The sequence below is a fragment of the Eschscholzia californica genome, unplaced genomic scaffold, assembly GCF_041429995.1.
Source record: "Eschscholzia californica isolate CP2 unplaced genomic scaffold, dmEscCali1.0.p SCAF_5, whole genome shotgun sequence".
NCBI classification, from domain to species: domain Eukaryota; kingdom Viridiplantae; phylum Streptophyta; class Magnoliopsida; order Ranunculales; family Papaveraceae; genus Eschscholzia; species Eschscholzia californica.
The window spans coordinates 50,283,175-50,307,944 of record NW_028238472.1 but is presented as its reverse complement, the minus strand read 5'-3'; the positions used below and the strand labels follow the sequence as shown (position 1 = coordinate 50,307,944).

Genomic DNA, 24,770 nt, shown 5'->3' with positions numbered 1-24,770 from the left:
CTTCGGAATCATATTTCCGTAACGTGATTCCTGAGAATCTAACTACTGTAGTTTGATATTTGGGTTGATCAGGAATGAGAATTTGATTCCTGACATATTCCTCATTAGGTGTTTGGTTCGTATAGGAATAAGAATGTAAATATAGGAATAAGAATGTTGGTGATTTATATATTCTCACAAGCCAAAGAATCACATTTCATTCTCACGTCATTCCCGCGCGCTAAACATGACTTAAGGGTTCGTTTGATATGTGCTAAACAAGTTCAATGCGTCAGACTGGGAGATGAAATTTCCGAAATGCCCTTCTTCTTTTCGAAATTTACAAAACTGCCATCAAAAAATTTCTAGGAAACGCGAGAATTTCTGAAAAACAATCTGACACACCTCCCATCAGACTTTGTACTTTCCACAAAATTACAGCATTGCCACCGAAAATTCGAGGAAACACGAAATTTTTTGAAAAATAGTCTGACGCACTTGGCATCGAACCTTGTACTTTCCACGAATTTACAGAATTGCCATTACAAAATTTACCAACCTGTCATTTTCGTTTTTTTTTTTCAGATTTATTTTTTTGGGAATATTTTATTTTCTCTCGCACATATTTCTCTCTCCAATCTCAACAAATTTTCTCTCTCCAATCTCAACAAATTTCTTTCTTTTTTCCAGATTGATTTCTTATCTCTTTAAAATTAAATTTTCCTCATTTTTGATAGTTTTTCATTGAGTTGTTTTCATATATTATTTTTTTGTAATTGTTTTCATATATTTTTTGGTAGTTTTTCATTGATTTGCACAAGGAAATTTTCTTATGTACTAGGAAATATTTTGTGTACCGGGAATTTGGTTATGTACTGGAAAATGTTCTTGTTTTCTGGAAATTGTCTTGTGTACTGGGAATTAGTCTGTGTACTCGAAATTTGGTAATGTACTAGACATTTTTGTACTGGGAAATTTTCTTGTTTTCTGGAAATTGTCTTGTGTACCGGGAATTGTTCTGTGTACTGGGAATCAGGTTATGTACTAGACATTTTTGTAGTGGGAAGTTTTCTTGTGTACCGGGAATTGGTCTGTTTACTGGAAATTTGGTTATGTACTAGACATTTTTGTACTGGAAATTTTCTTGTGTACCGAGAATTGTTTTGTGTACTGGTCAACTTTAAACCAAATTTTTTTATTTATTTTGTTTCCAAAGCTTTCCAGATTTATTTTTTCTTTCCAACTTTGAATCAATTTTGTAATTTTTTTCTCCAACTTTCCAGATTTATTTCTTTTTTTATTTTCAAATTTCTCTCTCCAATTTCAATAGATTTCTTTCTCTTTTAAAATATTTTTCTGTTTTAGTAGAAAATCTCTCAAAAAATATAGAGAAGGCAGTAATACAATCGATTTTGGAAGATTTGTAAAGAGAGATGACGACAATCTTTCAAAAAGAAAATAAAACTTTTAGAGAGAGAAAGAACTGAAAATTTTGATGTTTTTAGAGATTAAAAGAGATGGAGAAGATTAAATGTGAAACAAAATAAGAATGATGAAGAAGATCTTTAGTGTATAAAAAAGAAGAAATAAAACTTTTAAAGAGAGAAAAAACTGAGAACCTTGATGTTTTTAGAGATTGAAAGAGATGGAGAAAATAAAATGTTATGTTTTTCCCAAATTACTTTCAACTTTCACTTAAGTCAACACTTGTTTGCCCCAGTGGTTAAAGTGTTGAGAAATACTCTAAAGGTTCTTGGAGGTCCCGGATTCGATCTCCAGAGAAGGTGGAATTTCTGGATTATTGAACTTGGGGTTATGAGGGCATAAATAATGTAGATGGGTTTTAGGCCATAGTTTAGTTGGACTTTAGGTCCGTTCTTGTTTGATTAGACAGTTATCGTGCTTATCACATCTTTGATGTATCAACGTCATTGTAATTACTATCGTACATCGAAATCAAATTCCCAAAAAAGAAAACTTCCACTTTTTTTTGGAGAACAACCTTTGAATTAATTGCCAAAAGGCAAAACGAGATTACAGTGGAAGTTGTTAAAGCTAACAATCCAACCACGGAGGAGGATTGAAAGAGAATACAAGATACATTAATTAGAAAGTTCAGATGCCGCCCAGGGTCGTGGATGGGCCACACCACCCTCCAAATCTGAAAGGTTGCTAGTTGTCCGAGTATATCCATGAACGTCGATCTAATGCTCCAAGGAATTTGATCTCCTCCGTCCAATACTGCTGGGATGGTAAGGTTTGAGTGCCCTTCTTATGATAATAAGAGAAGAAACACAAGAAGAAGATATCTATATTGACCCCAAATTCATCTCTCCCCTTTTATTCTATTGTCCAGACCGTCAATTAGGCAAGCAAGTTACCGTCGATGTAAATAAGACCCTACCAAGAAATGTGGTTTAACTTTCAACAAAAAAAAAAGAAAGAGATGTGGCTTAGCCAGGAAGAAGATCACAGCAATAACTTGATGATAAAAGAGCAATTATTTCAAAGCCAAAGAGAACATACCCATTAACATTGAACAGAGCATAACATTAGTTCCACAAACAACAAAGTTTCAATGACAACATCAGTAACCCCAATCCCATTTCTTTATTTTTAATTTTTTGGTCTTTCTTTCTTCTCCTATCCTTTAACACTTTCAAAAAGAACAAAAATAGACAGTTTCATCTTCCTCTTACAGAGAGGGAGATGTCACAATCTGTCTGGTTATGCTAAATAAATCCCTTCCTCCAAATGGCGAAGTCCACTCTTCCGACGAAGAAGAAGAAGCCACTGTTGGTGCAGTCTCTGATGACGACGACAAAGATGATGTCATTTTCTTCTCCGGTATATCATCGCCACCTACAGAACTTGAAACATTTGGTTTCGCCGATCTTGCCATTGGCCTTGGGTGGTCTATTGAAGTCCCCGACCACTGCATGTCATAACCCCTGTCACCACTAACAAAAGAAGATGAGTGATGTTCATTAGGCTGTTTTGGGTAAATAATTTTTCCCACAGTCCAATCAATGTGTGAATAATCGGAAGGTGGTATTAAGCCCGGTCCAGCCACCCAATTAGCCTCGAAAGTAGTAAAGGATGATGGCCCAGGTCCTTTGCTACCCAGATAGACACCTACAGGTGATGGGTCTACAAGATGTGAAGGAGACTGCAATGTCCCGGTTAAGCTTCTCCATGAACCATCGTCCTTACTGCCTGCTGCTGCTGCTCGAGAATAGTAATCCACCGATGAGCTTGACACTGGTTGATAACTAGGCTGGTGATTGTAAATTTGATGACTAGTAGAACTGCTGGAAGGAATCACATTCACTGTACTGTTTAAATTCAAGGCTTCAGTAGATCTAATGTTATATGGGTATGATTTGGTTGCTCCTGCATTACTATCCAGGTAAGTTGGCACGGTTCCTCTCATACTATTATCTGGAAACATTTTGGCTGTTCCGACGATTGGGCCAGGGTATTTATTGGATGTTCCTCGAGAAGAGACACTAACCCTGGGATCTAGGGAAGAGTTCTGATTTGAATTAATTGACTGTGGCCCCTGAATAATCACTGGTTGTCTATTCTGCTTTGAGGTTTCAGTTTGACTATTCTGAGCCTCACCACCAACAGCAACATATCGAACGTTGGACATGGGAGGAGGAGGTGCAACCTGCAATGGTGATGCCAAAGAATAAGGAACAGAAGAGCTTGAGCCAACATTGGACCGACTCTTCTCTGCCATTGGTGATGCACCCATTGGCCTCGCCAATTCCGACTTTGGCTGTGTGATTGTCGGAGGCTGCATTTTTTTAGGAACATATTCTTGAATTGTTCCCGTTCGATATTTTGGCTTCGGGTAAGTGAGATTTCTTTCGTCTTCCCGCTGTGGTGTAACTGAAGCAGTGACCTTTGATTGTGTAACCTGGTTTTGCTTTATAGTTTCTGCTGGTTTACCATCATTGACAACCGAAGGATGGCCAGTTTGTGCTGGCAAAGGAGCATCTGCTTCCTTCTTACTTGCACTTAAGGTATTTGCCGTTCTATCCAGATCACCTTCACAAGCTACAACAACTCTCTCTATCTCCTGCATTGAACATTTATACCTTGCTGCAAAAGCTGCCATCCGCCGTTGCTCTTCAGCTATATCAAGTTTCAGGTTACCACCATCCCCAGAGTTAAAATCATTGAGTTCAGTTGCTTCTTCACCTGCTTCAAATAACCAAGTAACTGATGGCTCCACCCTACCTTCATTTATTATGAGAGCCATTGTTGCTCTCTCAGATGAGAAACCCATCGCGACAAGCTGGTCAGTCAATGCTTCTAGTTTTCTAGACATGAGGTAGCCAATGCACTTCTCGTGCAATTCCTGTGCTCGCTTTTCCCTCTGACGCTGATGCTTCTTCTCATTTTTCTGCCGAATCTTCTCACGTTTGTCATTATCAGAACCAGGTATTGCCTCCTTCTGAACACTAGAGGTCTTATCCTTATGATCTTCTGACTCTCCAGAACAACTTCCATTGTTGGAAACTGAATCATACTCTACGGAAGTCTTAGATGAGCTGCCAGGATTCTCATGTGTCTTGTCTAAATTTTGAAACCTTGCATTTTCTTTGGGAGGTGAAGAGTTAGCTGAAGATGTCTCAAGGGAGTGAAACGTTCCCTGAAGTGGATTATATCCATTTGCTGGAATGCCCCCAGTGCTACTGGATGCAGAAGACTTGGAGGGAACCTTCTGATGCTCCTTGCTGACCTTTGTAAAGGACTTATTATTATCCTTCAATTTAGATGCTGAAGACATTTTTCTCAAATTCCAAAGCTGAGATATACCTGCCACAAAAGCAACGACTGTTCCTCTAAGATGTGCATCACTTTTTCCAGTACATATACACACAGAATAGACTCTCCTTATATTACTGGATTTGCAATTGAAAAAATGGACCACAAATTGTTACAAAAATCACGAAACAGAACAACTGTACTCAAGATTTGAAATCCGCTACACATGGATATTGTGATCAGCAATATTACATTTCGAGCTACACATTAAATGACAGGGCAAAGTATTTTTAAATAATGATAAATCCCCCAAGATCAAGTTAAGATATGCGCTCTGTAAACTTGTTTTAGGCATATTAACCTGACTTGTCAATCTTAGACGAGCAACACAAAATGGCATTTATCTCATCAAGATATATTGGCAATGGACTTCATACAGATATATGGCATCCTAGTTTCAGAACAATATCTTCTACAATATGTGCTAAACATTTTTGCTCATTCATAGTAGCATTATCCCACATTGTCTGGACACTAAAACTTGCAAAACCATAAGCCTTGGGCAATCTTTTCACTGTAAGCTGGTTTTCAAGGAAAGTTAGGTCCAGTGGCATTTAACATGGTATCAGAGATAGTGTTCCAGAGATGGGTAGGGACTTCATAGCCTTAGACCACCCCTAGTGTTGAGTGGAGGTATTAGCATCATCCCACATCGTCTTGACTTGTAATAAACTTTGCAAAGTACAAAAAGTCTAGGCCAATCCTATCCTTGTAAGTCGGTTTTTGCTTTAACATGGTATTTGAGGCTCTGAGCTGGTGTTTCAAAGATGGTAACGAGTTAGGGATTTCGTAGCCTTGGCCCTGCTTGAAGGGGGAATATTGAGTAACACTAGCTCCGGGGTTGAAGGGAGGTAGTATTAGCATTAGCTGGATGAGTCTTGGTCAATCCCTTTCCTTGTTAGCCAGTGTTCTACAAGAATTGGGCTGATGTACTTTAACAATTCATAGTTGCAGTATTCATTTCAATGCTTTTTCCAAGAACATTCCTCCTACCAATTCAACAAAACATTCATAACCACAGAATATGAGCACAACAAATCAACTTTAACCTAGTCATTCTGATTCACAGCAAATTATCATCCAAAAGTTCAGTAAATGCACTAGCAAATATATCAAAGAACTAGATATAAACAACACAGATGTAATTGCAAAAAACAAAAGTAGGATTCACAATTCAATCCGCCACAAGAACCCTAAATTCTGGAAATGAACTCCAAACCCTAATCAATCAACATAATAGTAAGCAAAGTCAGGATTTAAGAGAAGCGGAATTTAGCAAACGAACCAGAATTAGGAGACGAAGATGAAGAAGTTCGATGATGAAATGAAAACCTCACGGAAGAATCGAACGGTCAAATGATTAATCGATTTTGACTTAGACGATCGATTTAATAGAATTTAAACCAACCCAATTATTAGGGTTTGATGAACTCTCTACTTCCTCTCCACTTTCTCTCTCTAAAATGTTTTCCTCCGGTAGCTCTGAATCTCTCTCTCTCTCTCTCTCTCTCTCTCTCTCTAGAATTTATATGTCTGTGTTCCTAATTCTTAGGGTTATGCGTTCCGGATTTCAGACGGTGGGTCCACCATAGGTTTTATCATATACCCAAATGCTATAAAATGTGACCTAGATTTTACTTTGATAGTGTTCAACTCTTATCTAGTTGATTCTTTCATGAAAGAAAATCTAGTTGATTCAATCCATCTTATACTTGTTAAGTGATGTGATGTCACAATTAGAAAAAGGCAAATGCTAACTTTGCTGCCTAGTTAGACAAATCATTATTTAAGAAAGTTTGGATTGTTTCCCTCGGACAGTCTTGTTGAAGTCGAACTATTCAGATTCGAATTTGTTCAACGAAGAGGTTGAATTGTGTAGTTCTGGTTCGAAAATAGTTTGTTTGAAGCTTTTTATAGAAAAGAGAGATTTATTAGAATCTTTAAGATATGGTGATTTGATACGACAATGTTAAGATAACTAAATATGGTTAGATGAAGTGGTACTACGTGTGTTCAAAGACGATCGTACAGATTCAAATCATGCAACGAAGCTGGATTAGGTCTTTCCATTTATATCATTGTTGAGCCATGCTTTGATTTCTCTCGTGTGTGTGTGTGTTTATAATTGGTGTTAGACTGTATGTATAACCTAAACAAAGATATGGTATTTCATGGTCAGATTACATTCACGGAAACTACTAGATTGTTCATGACAGAGTGAAAAATGGACGCTTAGGTAATTGGATTGTTTTTTCTAGAGATCAATTTGCAGACATCTCCAACAAACTTTTAAATAAGAATTGTGTTTAGCTGTCTGATATATTGGTTGCTTGGTTGGTTGTATTATCCTTACTTGCTTGACTACGAAAGAGCATTTAGACAAGAAGATTCAGATGTGCACAAAGACCGATGCATAGACATAAAACCCCCCACATGCACGTCGCCTCGTAAAAGATTCACCTTCTTTCTGAAAGAAAACTCTATTATTTTGTTTTGATTATCTTAAAAAGAACAAAAAAACATTTTTTGCAAATACAACTAACGTCACGTATTGGACATGAAGATAAGCACCAACTCAGCCGAGCCCCTGCATGCAGATCGAGTTATTCTTTGGGCATAATATAATATAAAGATGGTAGTCGCCCATGTAATATTGGAACTGAAACACTCATTGACATTGTATATGATTTTACAAGATTTTTAGAACCAAAGTTTTACTAGGTTTAGAAGTTTGAAAACACGGGGAGAGTAATTACAATAATACTAAATACGCCCATTAATTACTTAGGTAGCCCGTAAAACAAAAAGATCACATTTTACACTCTAAATTCTTCTTCTAATATTATTTCTCGGTGAATCCATGCATTGTTTTTCAATCTTAGATAGATAGAGTGCCTCACTAACATATAGCGGACGGACCCATCCTTCTTGACAAATCATTCCATACGAATGAGATAAGGAGAGAAATTATTCTAATATAAAGGACAAAAACGGAATAATAAAATCCTAACCTAAAGGTAAAATCGGAATTTTGGTTGGGGGACCAATTTGGTATCTGGTCAAAATACGGGGCCAATTTGGTGAGTCGATCATAACATGGGGACCGAATGGAACTAACCCTTCTCTAGTTTTTTTTTTTCTTTTTTTTAAGCCAAGGGAACCATTTCCATTAATAAGTGACAAAATCACATTGTTTATATGGATGACACATCATTCTTATTTATCTCATTTGAAAACTTCATGAGAGTTACATACTTTTAAATGCAAAGTGCCTCATGAAGAGAAAGAAATGGGACTAGACACAGACTCAATAAAATGACCCTAAAGGTCGTGAATGAGAAGACCCTAAAGGTCGCGAATGAAAAGATCCTAAAGGTCGACAAAAAGAAATATTAATATAATAACTAATACTAAAATAACCACCGTAGTCTTCACCGGAAAGTCGTCGCCGTCACTAGAAAAACCGTTTTCATCACCGGAGAACCGTCCCCATCGTCGGAGAACCACCACCACAGGGGAACCGCCGTCAATGCAACCACCCACTGCCCCATATCTTAACTCACACAAACAAACCACACACAGTAACCCATCTCTATCTTCATCTTCATTTTTATCTTCTTCTTCATCTTGTTTAAATTGGTCAATCAATCAAAACCAGAGAAGTTAAACCATTTGATGATTCAAAATTTTCTTCCCTGCGCGAGACTTAAGAAAGATTATATTGACCCATAGTTTGATTTAACCAAATAAAATCCTTTGAATCATAATTAAAGTTGTGTTTGATATCAGGGAAACAATTCCATGGAAATACAAGAGTTCCATGGAAAGTCTTCCACGGAATTTACTCCGTGGAAACAAGAGTTCTTTCGTTTGGTAGTCATTTATTATTCCGTGAAATTACGAACACTGTTATTTGGTTGACAACTAACTTCTACGGATATAATATTCAATTAAGAGTTTTTATTTACTCTTTATGTAGTTTAAATGATATTTTTACTTTTGCGAATAGTACATTTTCATCCTTATGTTGTCTAAATTACATTTTCACTCTTATGTTTTCAAAATTATATTTCCACCCCTATGTTGTAAAATTATTTAACCTTGTGTCACTTTACTAATTTAAGGGTAAAAATGTCATTTTGATATTATACGAGGGTAAAAATGTCATTTTGACAACATAAGGGTAAAATGTCATTCTGATATTATAAAAAGGTAAGAATGTAATTTTGGCTATAAAAATCCAAAAGGTCATTTTGACAACTTTGTAAACATGTCATTTGGTAAGAAGGACAAAAATGTCATTTGCCCAATGTATAAGTAAAAATTTATTTTGTTAAATTTTATGGTAAATAATTATTTTGAACATATATGGAGATAAATATTAGGTTTCAAGTATCCGAACATATTAAAATATTTTTATTTTGATTTTTGACTTTCCACGGAAACTAATTCCGAGGGGGGAGCAAGGAATTAAAAGTGGACTATTTCATGGAAATATATTCCCTAGGGAATTAAAGTCATGGAATTACAATTCGTATCAAACAGTGGAAATACCTATTTCCATGGAAATTCTTTTATTTCCATTGAAATGGGAGATATCAAACACACCCTAAGATATCGTTCGTTTGATTGGGTAATTGGTATAAGTAGGAAAAATATCTTTAGAATGGGTGTAAATGAAACAAGAAATAAAGCAAGATTGAATCTTGGGTATGCATGTATGTGTATGGTAGTGAAGGTTTCTCTCTCTCTCTAGTTCTACTTTACTTTTTCTCTGTTAAGCAAGAAGATAGACTATCCAATTCGACAAAAGGTATTTTGCGTCTAACCAAAATCTCACGCAGAACCATATGACAAGAAAAGAAAAAATATGATGCACCAGAACTAGCATTCAAACCCTAAAACTTCCACATAAGACGAGTATTTATCCCCTTTTCAGAAGAAATACTTACAGGCGGACGCAACACAAGAAGGATTCGACGATTTCCTCGATTTCATTGGTGGAATTTAGGTTTTGTTCGTCTACGGGGTCGTTGATCGTTAGAGGAACTTTTCTTCTTCGTCTTTCTCACGCAAACTATCAAAAGAAAGAATAACATACTACTAAAGGAAAGAGGGATCCGGCGAAGGGAAGACCCTTAGCAGGAGGAAAAAGTGAGATATGAAAAAAACGGTTGGAGAGCCCCTTCTCTTGTTGCCGCCACCAGTACAACCACACAAGAACATTTTAGACTTATTTGTCATTTAATTAAGAATAGTGGTCAATTTCGTCATTTTAGTTAAATTACTATAAAAACCGCCGCATCGTCACTGATTTCTCAATCTTGATTTTTAGGGTTTTTTCCGCTCTCTCTGCTCTGTACCAGTCTCTTATTCTAAATCACTCAACACCATGACTGCTCAAACTCAAGAAGAACTCTTAGCTGCTCACCTCGAACAACAAAAGATTAACGTAAGCTTCTTTTACACATTTGGGTATCTAATGATTTGATTTACTTGGTAAAAAAAATTGAACCTTTAGTTGTTTTTCCTCAAAATTTCTGATGATTTAGACTTATATGAATAGTTAAGTTCTTCATTTGGGTATCTAACGATTTGATTTCTTTGGGTTATATCTTTAGATCGGATTAAATATTTTCTTCTTCCTATCCTGTTTGTATCAGAGTTTCGCCTTTATTTGTAGATTTTGTGCTTAGCTTCTTTTTTTGAAGGATCCCTTGTTATATTTGATATTAACTAGGGTTGGTATTAATGGATATTTTTGTTGGTTTTGTAACCCTAGAGTTCATTTCATCTCCTCAAAAACTAAAAGATAGTTCATTTCGTCTAGTGATAACTTCTTTGAACTATGGGTTGTCCTGAATCTAAGTTATATGTTTGAATTTAGCTAGATAAAATATAAGTTATTTTAGAGCAATATTTTAGGGTCTTAGGGGTACTAGAGCTTAATTGGAACGAAGTCGAACGTTGTCCCGACCAATTTTGAGTTGAGTTATACCTAAATATTATGTGTGTGACTGTGTTTGTACATATAACCTTATACAATGTTACAAAAAAGCGTTTTTCCACATTGACGCTGTTCCAATGACAGCGCTTGGAGGTGGTGAAGAGGCGTAGCTGCAAATTCGTATATTTTATTGTACTAATAGTATATTATTTTATTAAAAGTATATTAATTTAAAGATAGAGAGAGTGTGAGCAAAGAACAACAAAGTCGCCACTTGTCTTAGAAGAAGACATCAGGACTTGTTTCACTGACTTGTAACTTAAATGGATGACTGAATGTTGCTGAGGTGTCAAGGAATGATGCGGTACACATATGTTGCCTCGAAACGTGTGCATTGCTGCACATCTTATGCGCCTTTTAAACATTGTCCAATATCTCAAATTGAACACCGACAACTCATAGTTTCAAACATACAACTAGCTTGTGGGTTCGACTTAGGATCGACTAATGTTGAGGCCGAGCGGGGCCTAATCCCCGAGTTATGAAGGCAGAAGGGCTGCTCTCAACTTCTCCATGTTTTGACTAGTTGTTTGGTTTAGGGTTTTGAGAGCCACTTTTTCACTACAGAATGAATTTCTGTAAGCATAGTCTTTTCCGGACTGTCAACATCTCGAAGTCATTTTTTTCATTGTGGATTATAATGCTGAATGGATTGTTAGGTTTTATGAAGCCTATAACTAACAATCAATACTTGGTGAAGTACTGATCAACAGCTTGGTGTTGCACATCTAGACTAGTTCACTCCATCTTCTGATCATTACTTTCCCAAAGCATAATCTGAATGTATCTCAAACATCAGGAAGCTACTGACAAGTTGATAATTTTAATTTATGTTGTCACGTTTTTTGCGGTTTTTGTTTTTCCTTCGGTCTGCCATTATATAAATTCCGAGATCTATTGCAGCCTGATGAGCCTGTTGTTGAAGATGAAGAGGATGATGATGATGAAGACGACGATGATGACAAGGATGATGATGAAGCGGAAGGTAAATAGTCCACCCTTTCATCTTGTCCCGTGATTAATGTGAATATTAACCAAGGATTCCCTTTGGTCATTTCAACATTGTCACCTATATATATTTCTGTGTTGTTATACTTATAATGTTGAATATAACTCTTCTCTCAACATTGCTAAATCGCAGCCTTTGGATAAGTAGCTTATATAATGAGCTCTTGTGTTTCTTATAAATATCTTGAACTATTTGAATCTCCAATTCTGTCTATAGGTCAAATCGAGGGAGATGGAAGTAGATCAAAGCAAAGCAGAAGTGAAAAGAAAAGCAGGAAAGCTATGCTGAAGCTAGGAATGAAACCAATTACTGGTGTCAGCCGTGTTACAGTAAAAAAAAGCAAGAACGTATATTTTATTCCCTAAACTCCATAGTCATATTTCAGTGACGAACCTCATTATTTCTTGCGTGAAAATAAAGGGTGATATGAATCTTTATCAAGTAACAGCATTTACAATATGTTTCAGATTTTGTTTGTGATCTCGAAGCCAGATGTCTTCAAGAGCCCAACTTCCGAGACATACGTTATATTCGGGGAAGCCAAGATTGAAGACTTGAGTTCGCAATTGCAGACACAAGCGGCAGAGCAGTTTAAGGCTCCTCCACCTGACTTGAGCCATGTAATCTCGAAACCAGAAACATCAGCCGAAGTTCAAGACGATGAAGATGTGGATGATACAGGAGTTGAGGCCAAGGACGTTGAGTTGGTAATGACACAGGCTGGAGTTTCGAGATCAAAGGCCGTCAAGGCACTCAAGACAGCTGATGGTGATATTGTTTCTGCTATCATGGAGTTAACAAATTAGGATGATGGTCTTTATTTATGGTTTTGGTAGAATGCACTAGTTGAGAATCAGAACCCTTCATAAATTTGCGTTCTTTCTTTGTTCTGGATTTCTAATGTCTGTGGTTTCTCATGTTGTAAGAACATGGAGAGTTGTACCTTTTCATGGTTTTCTGAAGTCAAGTCACTATTACTTTTTGTCTCTCCAGCTTGCCTACTCTAGGGCAAATGACAGTATTGATAGAAGGTTGCTTTGAACAGAAGCATGTCATCTTGAACTAGAACGGTAGCAGCCAAGAAAACGTTGGCATCCAACTTTAATGGAATCCCTTGCCATACTTTTTTGGTATTTTTCATGTCCTTTAATGACCTCTTTCCTTGTCCAAAAGTGAGTCCTTCCCTACTGTAAGACGAGATAAATCCCCTTTCCTTGTCCAAAATCTAAGATAACTATCTTTCGTAGATCTGTCCCCCTTACCCTCGGGAGATGGAAAATATAGAAAATCCCCTTGCTCTTTTTTTTCGCTCTGCTTGCCTTGCACTCCTTGCTTGTGGAGGAGCATACAGGGAAAAGAAGGATTGACTTGCCTTCCGCCCCACCAGGCCAATCCTCCTTGATCATTGCTGACGAAATCCCTCCCAAGTCCGGATGAACAAACGCGGAAACTCCTAGTTAAGCGAATGTATAGCTTTCTTGGTGCTGTGGTGATTCCAATTCTCCCCAATGTTGTATAGCTTTTTTGGTCCTGTGGTGATTCCAGTTCTCCCCAATGAATAAGTCCCTTCTTACATCCTCTGGGTCGTATGTTGGAATACTAAGTCTAACAAGGAGTGGTTGCGCCGCCTGCGGGAACTGGTGATGTAACTCCTCCATATTCTGTTACCTCAGTTGTTCCCCGAGAGTTCCCCCTGCTCGGCTCCTTGGGGCTTCCTCCTTACGGGGAATTTCTGCCTGTGGGTCCACTGCATGTGGCACAACAGCCGGATTGGGAAGACTGGTGGCCCTGGGCTCCACAGGAGCGTCAAGAACTACTTCATCTAACGGGGAATAAGGCTCCTTCTAAGAATTCAGAAACTGCGCTCAAAAGTTTACTCATCATATTCGAATATTGCTACTTCGGATCTTTTGTCACTTCAGGGTTGTGAGAGTAGAGCCCAATCATTGACTGAGAAAATTACAGATTTGGAGAATCACTCGATGGGAAAACTACAAGCTACTGCATCATGACCTATTGATTGTGAAAATAATTGAAGGGTAAGAAAAAGAACAGATTGGCAGGCCACTTCATTTGTTAGTTACCATTTATTCAGATTAAAAGACAAAGGAAATGAGTCGATTACTCGATTTCAACTTATTAGGTTGCAAGTCAAGAAATTCTTTCGAAGAAACAAAACTTATACTGTTTGTGATGTTGTTAATTTGACATATTAAACAACTACACAATTCACATTATCAAAAATTATAATGAAAGAGATTCTTGGATTATTAGGGAGTTTCTTCCTCAATCATTCATGATTTGGATAAGAAAAGTACAACCTACCCACATGCTTATGCAGACAAGTACAGCAGAATACATGTTCTTCCCCAAACTTCTCTCATCAAAATATTCAAACTACACAAAGATTGAACACTATCTGTTATGCCCTAAACAACAAATATACTGTCAAGAGAACACGATTTAGCAGACAAGATTCCCCAAACAAAAGAATCAACTATTGCCATACTGTAATTTATCATTAAGTAACAACTAAATTATAGGCATTGAGAGAATGCCTATCCGATTGGGCTTGAATAGGAGCTGATCCGTGATGTCCAAGATCTGGGTCGAGTAACTTGGCAGAGTTCTAATGGACTCTTAATAGTTCATATAATAATTGCTTTAAGTTTCATAACAACTAATGGTTTGGCATGGGATTTTTCTCGTACTACTCCCGATCCCTATCTAATCCACAAGCTATAGGGCTTATCCCAACTACTTGGCGTTAGAGCAATAGAGACGTTAGGAAGTTAGACAAATACCTGAGGGGCTCTGCTTGATGCAAGACCATATTCATTGTTAACCTTTTCTTTGCTGCTTCGATTTGAAGTTTGAACAGGTTGTGAGCACAAAATTGCAACATAATACACAAGAGTAAAGAAAAAACTATTCGCGACTACCAAACAACACAAACATCGAAATACTTTTCATAGATTGATTTGTGATCCCCATGGGCAAGAGCAAACTAGATGATGAAGCAAAAATTTAGATATAAAAAGAAGATGGGTACAAAAGACACCTTATATTTACCTTGCACACAAAGCTGTTGCAATCTGCCAGACAACGACGCATTAGACCACATAAACTCCAATAACCAAGATTCTTAGACTAATATCGGAGATTTGAACGAGTTTTTTATGACAGCAGAGTACAAATAGATGGAAAATGACACGAGGTTCTAAATACGGTGACTTTATTTAATCAAATGGCCATCCAGAATAACTCATTTGATGGTAAGGATCCTCTTCGTAAATAGTAGATGAGCCACTCCCACCTGATTCACTGTAACTTGAGTTCGAATGAGACTGTGAGGTTGAATATGAATTCGAGCTTGAGTACGTGTTGGAGTTTGGGTTTGAGTTTGAATTTGACGAGCGAAATGGCCAGAGGAACGAGAATGGATTACGTCTCCCTTGGCTGTCCGAACTGGTATTCTGTCTCCTACTGGTACTATTGACAGAACTTGTGCTCCTAGTTATACGACTTGGATTCTCACTTCTATGAGAAGTAGTGGATCCCTGAGGTGGCAGTTCGTGGCGACAGACAGGACATGAGTTGTGCTGAATCAGCCATGGGATGATACAATCAGAATGATATATGTGCTTACATGGCATCTGCCTGGCTTCGGATCCCAGTTCGAACTTATCTGTACAAACAGGACAGAGGGTATCAACTCGGAGATGCTTCTGTGTTATCTTAATAGTAGGCATCGCATCGATTGCGGAGCGAGATGCTGGTGGTGGCCCTTGTCGATCATTCCTCCCGAGTTGTTCAATAAGTTCGTCAAGTCCAGGACCTAGAAAGTAATCGTTAACACTAGCTCGTCTTAGTCCAACTCCAGGACCTCCATTAAGCAGAAGTTGAATTCCATTTTCAGACATCCGAACTGGGATCTGCCCACTGAAAATCAACCAAGGGGATCCAGTACCAACCATGCCTGACCTCCCTCGGATGTCAAACTCTCGGTTTCTACCTGATAACCGCTGTCTCATAAAAGCTGAGAATGCTTCCATTAACCCAAACCTTTGGTCTCGTTCATCATCAGAATCTAGCCCAACAAATTCTAATGGGGCAACAACACCTTCCATCTCGTTGAGTTCTTGTATGAAACCACTATCGCATCTTGGGCAAACTGTGTCTCTGCTTCGGAGTCGAACAGGAGACCTGCATCTGTAACACCAATGCGTATTTCCACCACCTGACATTATTTCTTGTCTCTTGTGTTAGAAACAAATACTTCACTTGTTCTTTCTCTGACTATTAACTTAGCTGAACAAATCTGCAAAAAGTAATAGGTCACAACATTATATGTTCATACCTCTACAAACCATGCCCCTTAAATTCGTTGACTAACATGGAAACGATACAAAAACACGACATTTTACGAATTTTTGGTTGCAAAGATTGTAAATTCGAAACGGGTAGTTCGGATTTGAATTATAGCATAAGTAATTAACCTCCATCAATGAAAAATTAAGGTGCAACACTTCAAACATTCACTTAATTCAGCTTCTAAGTTCATTTTCGACATTCTATTCAAAAACGGGTAATTGAGTTTGCAAAGATTGTAAATTCAAAATGGGTAGTTGTATTGGTTCTCTCAGTTCATTATAGAAAATCTATTTTGATTGTTCGAAAGCCACATTATAAGCTAAAAAGATCAGAAAAGAATGCCGAAAAACTTGCATCAAACAAACATTCGAACCCTAACTAGCTACAAACTAATCAGATTATTTTTTGGGTGTAAAAGTAAACCACAAACATTCTAAAATTTGAGAACCAGTTTTCAATAATACACTACAACAATTCTTACCCTCACACTCTAATATCAAATCTAAGCCATTCCAGACCAAACCCTAACTAACCAATGTAATTTTAATCAATGTAATCCAAACCAATTTCTTATTGGAAGGAACAAATTTAAGTATAAGTCCAGTTAGGAATTCATTCTAAATTTCAGTGACTAATTTGGGTATCAAAATTTCAGAATGTTGATTCAATTATCAAAATCAAGTTTCTTCATTTGCATCTTCAATCATACAAAAAAATGAAACTGAGCAAAAAAAGGAAAGAAATGGAATCCATTTTAGATGGTTTTAAGATATAACTTTACAGAGGAGAATAAGAAGAAGAAGAACCAGACCAGATCTGAGATGAAGATGCTTACATGTGAAACCCTAGCATTCAGTACGAGAGAGAGAGAGAGAGAGAGAGAGAGAGAGAGTGAGTGAGTGGAGAGTTCGTGAAGGACGGTTTTATGAACTGTTTGGTTTGGTTCCTCCAGGAGCACACGTGGAGAAAAGTGTGAAAAATAATTGAAACCATTTAAATATCCTATACTGTTAATGAATTCATACTATTAACATAAATAGACAAAAAATAATTTAAATTCTAATACTCTAACAATTATTACTAACTAATTACAAAATAAATACTGTATGATTTACATTCATTGATTAGCTAAGTTGGTTGTGCATTTCTCTAAAATAACAGAGAGTCGACTAGATCAGTTACGATAATCTTGACGATAATTGTGACTTCATACCATGCATTTACACACAATTATTCAATATGTTTCGATCTAGTGTTCATAGATACAATAAATTTTTTAATTTACTACATCCATAAGTGAAAATGAGTTAGAAAAGTTATGTCCCCACAAAATAATTTTTGTTATATAATTATTGCAAGATAGATGTATGAATTTTTCGACGAGTTCTTTGTTAATTTTAATGGTATATCTTTGTGATGTAGTCAATCCCATTGGTTGTAATTACTCTAAGAGATGTCTACAAGACTAAAAACAGAGTATGTAAAATAAACAAGTTATCAAGTTTTTATGTTCATGGGTTATAACAAATTTATAACGATCATACAACATATTCTATTCTCGTATATTTATTGTAAATTGTTTTTCACAATAATACTTCAAGGATTATATTCTTCAAGGTGGGCGTACTAGACAATCACTCGGACTTAAAAAGTAGTATTTGAGATAGATACAATCCAAGGAGTCCGGACCAAAATACCTACAACTTAATCTCAGTGAGAGTATTAGGACAACTTAGGTTAGGTAAATTCAAATTTTTACAAACAAAATAACAATCGAGTAGGAGGTTTATGAGTGAGGAAACTAGAGATGTAGCACAAAGCATCTTGTTGGCAGTACATTTTTTTTAGAGGAAATTATAAAAAGAAAATGAGAGACAGAAAAATAGTAAGAGTCAGAGCTAGGGCTACTTATGGGACCCCATCATTTGTTTCCAACCTAATCACTTTACAAAATAAGCACAAGCAATAATTGTGTAGGAAATTCAGGTATCCATCGCTTTCTCTCCCTTTTTATCAAACCATAAAACATCAATTTGTTATTACCCATGGTTACAAAGTATAAAGTTAATAGTATTTTAATTGTAATATTTGTTTTACCGAACAATTTCTTCTATCTAACAAATTGATAGAAGAACGTTAGGTAAAACTAGATAATTGGGTGATTATTTTGAAATGCATTCACTTATTGGTCTCTTAAAAACAACAAGAATGATATTCTGTCGAGCTAATACATCCTTGGTACATCTCAGTTGGGAATATATACCTTATCGAACAGAATTTAGAGAGAGAATATCGACTGTCACAAAATAATAACAATGCAGCCCATGAGAATGCATTTGGGTGTTAGAATAATAACTTTGGTGAGATGAGTGCATAAGGGCATTGTGGACATTTTTAGGTCACTTCAGTGAGCCAGTGATCATTATCAGAATAGATAACATGCCCAACCAGCCACGTTTTGAGGTCTAATTAGAAGTGGTGCTTGTTAGTTGAAATGATTTCTTCCACTTATTATTCCACAAGAACCTCACTGACACCTCTCTTTGTGAATCAAGTCAGAACTTCTAAAGGCACCACACTAGATGACCTATAGCCAGATATAGAGGGCTCATTATAAATAATGTTATACGATATTTTACTCTTGTGTACTGTGTATTTAACTTTCTGTATTTTTTTTAGGGAGTTCGCGATCCAGTATTCTAAGTAATACATATCGGAATCCTCTATCTTAATTAATTTAATTTTTTGGTAACAATCTATAAGCTAGAGTGAGTAGTCTGTTGGACATGTCTCTTGTTGGAGACTAACGGTGACCCACATTGCTAATGATGCTCGTCTCTCTTCATCATTAACACGACAAGTAACAGAGAAGATCAAAGTTAGAACACTTCCAATATTTGTTAGTGTTCCAATATTTGACTTAATAAAAAATGACTGAATGTATCCAATTCTGCATGTATTTATATTTAATTTTTCCAACATAATCAACTACAATATTTTTACAAGTTAATAGTTTTATGTTTTATGGAAATAAAATGTTAGGTGGTGTATCCATTACATATGCATCAACAGATCAAGGACACATCAAGAGATGTTAGTTTGGACTATTCAAAACTAAACAAAATTAAAAAGCTAAACTATATTGATTGAACTGTTAGATTTAGGGTCTATTTGTACATTGTGAATGATATTACAAATGCTAAACGAAGCTGCATGATTGCCACAAAGCTATTTGCTATACATGACCGTTCTTTTTTTATTAAATTGTTAAACAACACCAAAAATTGATTTATTGATTTTATCTAGCAAATATTTTGTTGAAACTTAAATTGCTAAATACAACTGTATTTTAACTCCAAAAAATTATTTACTAGACAAAACTTTTTCTTTTGTTAAAGTATGAAACAAAAACAAAATTTGTTTTATTAGTGTTATATAACAAATATTATATTGAAAATCTCAAAAAAAAACATTACTAGAAATGAAACCCGAGAACTAATAAATATAAAATAGATAGAATTTCTTTTTAAAAAGGATTACTAATTGGCTCTAACACACTATTTTAGTTTTTTTTAAAAGAATAACTAATTTAATTATAACGCAATCTATTTTTTTTTCTATACAATCTTAACATTGCACAAAAACGCTCACCAACTCATAGGTGGATCGGCCACACCCAATCCACGGAACAACTGATTGACCCACAAAGTGATGAATTCAGTCTTGCTCACATATATGAAAAGATCACCTTAAGATTATAATCTAATATTTTTTGGTTATTTGTTAATATTTGGTTAGTTTTTTAGCTTGATGTTCGATTAAATTTTATTTATGAACAATTAATTATGGTAATAGAAATTTGAATCTCAAGATTTTTGGAGAAAAAATTCGGTTATATTTGATTTTTGTTTGTGGTGTTGGTTTAGCAATTTAGGAAAATATTCAATTAGTTTTATTTAGTTATTTTTGTCTAATAATTTTTTGTAGAGTTGTGTATAACTTGGAAGAGAAATTCGATTGTATTTGATTTTTGTTTTTGGTGCTGGTTAGCAATTTAGGACACTATATAAATTAGTTTTATTTAGTTTTTTTTGTCTAACAGTTGTCTTTCGTAAAATTGGAGTTGCGTATAGTAGCATCCGATTCAAAAGAGTTACAAACTTACCATAAATAATGGACTACAATTACTTTTAAGCAATGCTCTTTGTAAAGTGGGTATCTAGGAGTGAACAAAATGTTATATAATCATGGTCACCACTCACCAATTATATTTTAAAAAAACTTAACTCAAATTAAATCAGCTAAAATCAAGCATTTTAATAATCTGATTCAAGTCCATTCAGACTTCAACTTAGACTTCAGATATGACTTAAACAAAAACAAACGTATACATGACCATATAAATGTATATGTTTAAAGTATTGAACTCTTTTTGGTTCAAATTTTAGGATTTCTTTTGCTCACTTTATGCAACTAATGAGTTACGTGAATGATATTAGAACGTATCAACTATAGAAGATCAAACGAACAAAAGAATAAGATATTTGAAGACCCAAAAGATATATTTCATATATTAATGATATAGCTTGTAAGTATTTAATGTAATTTGAAAAAGTTTAATCCTTTAAACATACTATACTTATAATTTAGGATATTTGTGAATGATATTATCTACTTCCTTAAATTAGTTATTTAGTTAAGAAGCTAGGAAAATCTAATGGGAAGTTTTAGAGGAGTTCACGATAGACGATAGTGTTATAGGTGCCTCAATATTCTAGCCCATCTCAAAACTGACACTCCCCCTTTTCTCTTGGACTTAAAATTGGTGGACTCCAGTTGATTTGGTTATTAAATCCGTTCAAGTCCACCGATTCCAAATTCGGCGGGTTCGAACTGGTTTTGTGGTTGAACTCTACTGCCACTACTGAATACAACTTAAACAGGTGAACTCTGACCGAATTTTGTTGTAAGTTTCGGCTCAAATCAATCGACTCTACTCAGAATATTGGACTTGAATTCGATGGACACAAAATTCGTCCCGACTTCACCGATTTTGGAGCGCTTGTAACTGAACGCAGTCAAACTAGATTTACCAAGTCAAAGGGGTGCGGGAGCACCAACAAAATTATTGGGGAACGCCTTTAAAACTTCTATATTCTAATCACTTTATATTATGAGTTATTTTGTTGCAGTACTTTATAATATAAGTTGTGTTCTGGAGTTCTATTCACTCAATTGCATAGTGAACAATGTTACGAATCAAATTCACAGTTATATATATATATATATATATATATATATATATATATATATATATATATGTATATATCACACATACTTTTAGAAAAAGAATTAGTCCAATATCGATCATTGATGATGGGTGATGGTGGATAAAGGGGTAGTTATGCTCACGGAAGGTGGTGTGCGGAAGAAAAGGAGAAAATAATTAGTCTAATACAGATCCCCGATGATGGGACGATGATGATTTCATCTCTCGAAGAAATAAAGAAAAGAATAGGAAGAGGGGAGGGGGAGAATACGAGGAGAAAGAAGAGAAGAATATTTTTTCAGGAATTGTCTCTTCAATCGTCGACATTGTTATTTTCTTCTGAACGTTTCGCTAAAATTTCTACACTATTGGTAGTAATGTCAAACCCAATAAATATCACCCCCTCTCCTCCTTAGAAACACAATCATATTAATGATTGTGTGGAATGGTCTCTACATGCATGTTCCAACACTAGTGTTTGGAATTTTTCTTTTGGGGGGAAATTGACTACGATCATTACATTTGACATTGACCTCCAGAACTTTCTGGAGTTTATGTCAACATTTTGGAACCACTTGGGCTACCAACTGTTGGCTAGTAAAATACCTTTAAAAATCATTAACATTTTTTTTAGAGATCCAACTAATAAAATACGATGCCAATATAATTCTGACTCTTCAGTGCGGAATGATCCCGAAGGGGGGCGGGCATCATTTACAACGCACTGTTCGTGCGGTTTCATCCCCTTTCTTCCATCTGAGTCCCTCCTAATTCCATTTGTGTTCTCTATCTTAATTCATGTCATATTTGAAACTCTTATCTCATTGCCGAAGAGTCCCATGAGGGAAGCAAGGAGGTCAACCTGTTACAAATATACAACATGGATTCTGGCAATGCAATGTAGTTGGACCCTCGTGTCGAATCAGCAACTGAAAAACAATTACAAACGAAGAACATTAGCAAAAGGACCTTGATGGTTATATTCTGTGTCATTTTATTATGAGAAAACGAGATGTGCTTTTGTGATCATCCCTCGCAGTAAATACTATATTGATGGTTTGAGATTGATTGATTGATAAAAACCAATCAAGTCGATATTTATACAGAAAATCTAAAACATAAATCAATAGCAGGTTAACATTATGAATACTTCCACCTGTTGTATGTTAAACCCAATCCCGTAAGATAGAACTCAGACACGACTCATGATGATTACTTTCGATAGTTTGCAATCACATTTTCTCACCTTTCTTTTCACTTCCGAAAGTTTGTGCAACAACAAAGATGAGCTTGTTTCGACGAGGACTGGCTCTGCTGCCAACTGCTGCAATTTCAGTTTCCAATATAAAGTAAGCCTTTCGGCAAAAAAGTAATTACATAGAATAATATAGAAGACTCAGGTTGTAATTCTTACTGTCCAGTCGTAACACGACGCGCCCAAGTTTATACAAGTTATACACGTAAACTTTCGTTATACACACTAAAGAGACTGGTGATTGACTAGAGTAGTTCGGGTATCTTCTGCGAGTATCCAATACGACAAAAACATACTATGGATGATATGCGACTCGAGACTGTAGTAAGATGTACTCTATCTAGCGTCTAACAAAAATGTAGTCGACTTAGTCCTATGCAGTATAAGTTCTGTATTCAAGTATGGTTTATATAAGAACTTAACACAGTTGGTGTAACGAAAATGCAGTTCACTGAATTGAAGTGTTGTCTTAGCTGTGAACCTTGAAGCAAGTCAGATGCGGGAACAGTTGAAGCAGTTCATCACGGCTTCGTCTCTGGAACAAATGCCAAAGAATATTAGGAACTTCGCTCGTGGAGGTCATTATACACACAGACACATATTTATATATGTTGGGACATAGTAACGTACCTTTATTCCAATACATCTGTTCACGTCAAGTGTTGTAAGCGCGGTCGAGCAGAAGCTTGACAGGACCTCTAGGCAAACATATAAAACAAAATTGATATATGAAAAGAAAGTTGTCTTTTGATTTACTAACTATTTGAAGAAGAAGATGTGATGGGGTTTCCTCTTAGATAGATAGATTACAATCTCTACTCTTTTGTTGTTGTAGTTCATATTCTCTTTGGCTTAAAGATGGATCTTTTGCTTTACAAGTTTGTAATCTCTCTCCCTCTCTTAGTGGTGTATTTGATAAAATTGGCCATTGTTTATTGCAGCTCCTTTATCACTCATAAGGAGATGAGATTTGAATTTTTGATTTCATATCCAACTACCCAAGTGTTGACTTTTTCATATACCTTTTGCAAGATATGAAATCAAATTAGGAGTTTGAATATGAAAATCACTTTTAAGGCAACTCGCTCCTTCGCCGTGGGAGAGTAAGAGGTAGAGATAAAGCCATGGAAGATGAAAGAGGGAGAAAGTGAGTGAGGGAGACGAGGATAGAGAGAGAGAGACTAAGCAGAGATGGGCGAGAGAGAATAAAAATTGTGTGTGGTGGTGGTGGCCGAAGGTGTGTTGTTTGGAGGTTTGGAGGAAGATGTGAAAAAAGAAAATTTGAGGATCCCATCGATGAGAGTATGTCGGCAACGTTTAGCAGCTGAAGAGGAGAAGTGGTGGCGGAGGTTTGGGTAAAACAAAAGTTATTTAACCAACACCCCTTGACTAGAGTGGTAAGAGGGTTAGTCTTTCACTTAGAGGTCAAGGGTTCGAGACACGCTAACAACTGAGAGAAAGAAAAACAATTGTGCCCAAATTTTTGTCCTCCCCGACAAAAATAACTATGTCTCCGAAGCCAGATCCTCCCGGTAATGTATCAAGCAATTTAACAGAGTTTTGTTAAAGTTTTCGAAAACCACCAGAGAGACCTTTGTTGCCGTTAGTGCGGAAAAGCTCGAAAGAAGTTTTAAAAGTGCCCTCCCATTGTCGCTGAAAGTGCCCCGACGTTTTTTTGACTTGGTAAATTTGCTTTGACTATCTTTGGTTAAAGTCAAATCTTGTTTCGGTTCAAGGTCCACCAATTCAATCCAAATGTAGCGGAGTTGATCTAGGCTAACTTGGGTCTGAATTTGTAACAAAAATTGGTCTTAGCCTACTTGTTAGACTTGTATTCAGTAGAGGGCGTAGAGTTCAATTCCAAAATTGATTAGAACCTACCGAATTTTTTACTTGAAAAGGGTATGATCCTACGTTTAGCCCATAATCCATTATTCTGCAAACCATTCATCGAGATCATTCAAATTATTAAAGTTTGCTGACTAACTGATTCCAACCAAAACTCCAAATAAAACTAGCCCACGACCCCTTCGCATGA

At 36.1% G+C, this 24,770-nt stretch overlaps 3 protein-coding genes, 1 long non-coding RNA gene and 1 pseudogene across 8 annotated transcripts in view; 1 reads left to right on the top strand and 4 right to left on the bottom strand.

Annotated features, from left to right (window-relative positions):
- Positions 1–2,482: 2,482 nt before the first annotated feature.
- LOC147540225 (uncharacterized) lies at positions 2,483–6,698 on the bottom strand. 2 transcript variants are annotated; one of them, XM_086640776.1, is made up of 2 exons: positions 6,104–6,698; positions 2,483–4,809 (listed from the first exon to the last, which is right to left on the bottom strand). In XM_086640776.1, the coding sequence occupies exon 2, from the start codon at positions 4,778–4,780 to the stop codon at positions 2,675–2,677; it is 2,106 nt and encodes a 701-aa protein (XP_086496902.1). In that variant the 5' UTR covers positions 4,781–4,809; positions 6,104–6,698; the 3' UTR covers positions 2,483–2,674. The 2 variants fall into 2 exon arrangements, with proteins under 2 accessions (XP_086496902.1, XP_086496904.1); XM_086640778.1 differs by having other exon boundaries at positions 2,483–5,544; positions 5,788–6,495.
- Positions 6,699–10,101: 3,403 nt separating this feature from the next.
- Positions 10,102–12,820, top strand: LOC147540223 (nascent polypeptide-associated complex subunit alpha-like protein 1). Its single transcript, XM_086641091.1, has 4 exons — positions 10,102–10,270; positions 11,729–11,810; positions 12,051–12,181; positions 12,302–12,820. Exons 1-4 carry the CDS (start codon positions 10,211–10,213, stop codon positions 12,638–12,640), a joined length of 612 nt encoding a protein of 203 aa, XP_086497217.1. The 5' UTR covers positions 10,102–10,210; the 3' UTR covers positions 12,641–12,820.
- Positions 10,210–12,820, bottom strand: LOC147540224 (uncharacterized). The gene is made up of 2 exons (XR_015225391.1): positions 10,817–12,820; positions 10,210–10,705 (listed from the first exon to the last, which is right to left on the bottom strand). It is a non-coding gene; the product is annotated as an uncharacterized LOC147540224 (long non-coding RNA).
- Positions 12,821–14,773: 1,953 nt separating this feature from the next.
- LOC147540222 (putative E3 ubiquitin-protein ligase RHC1A pseudogene) lies at positions 14,774–17,196 on the bottom strand (annotated as a pseudogene). 2 transcript variants are annotated; one of them, XR_015225389.1, is made up of 2 exons: positions 16,985–17,196; positions 14,774–16,155 (listed from the first exon to the last, which is right to left on the bottom strand). The product of XR_015225389.1 is annotated as a putative E3 ubiquitin-protein ligase RHC1A pseudogene, transcript variant X1 (transcript). The 2 variants fall into 2 exon arrangements; XR_015225390.1 differs by having other exon boundaries at positions 17,044–17,196.
- A 5,115-nt stretch (positions 17,197–22,311) lies between these two features.
- Positions 22,312–24,770, bottom strand: part of LOC147540212 (RNI-like superfamily protein) — a 65,418-nt gene continuing 62,959 nt past the window's right edge. Inside the window, exons 12-14 of one of the 2 annotated variants that reach the window (XM_086644780.1) lie at positions 23,214–23,267; positions 22,724–22,801; positions 22,312–22,406 (exon numbers count right to left, since the gene is read on the bottom strand). In XM_086644780.1, the coding sequence (XP_086500906.1) occupies positions 22,335–22,406; positions 22,724–22,801; positions 23,214–23,267 (204 nt within the window). In that variant the 3' untranslated portion in view covers positions 22,312–22,334. Of the gene's footprint in view, positions 22,407–22,723; positions 22,802–23,174; positions 23,268–24,770 lie in introns of those variants that run through there. The other variant, XM_086644784.1, reaches the window with a different exon arrangement.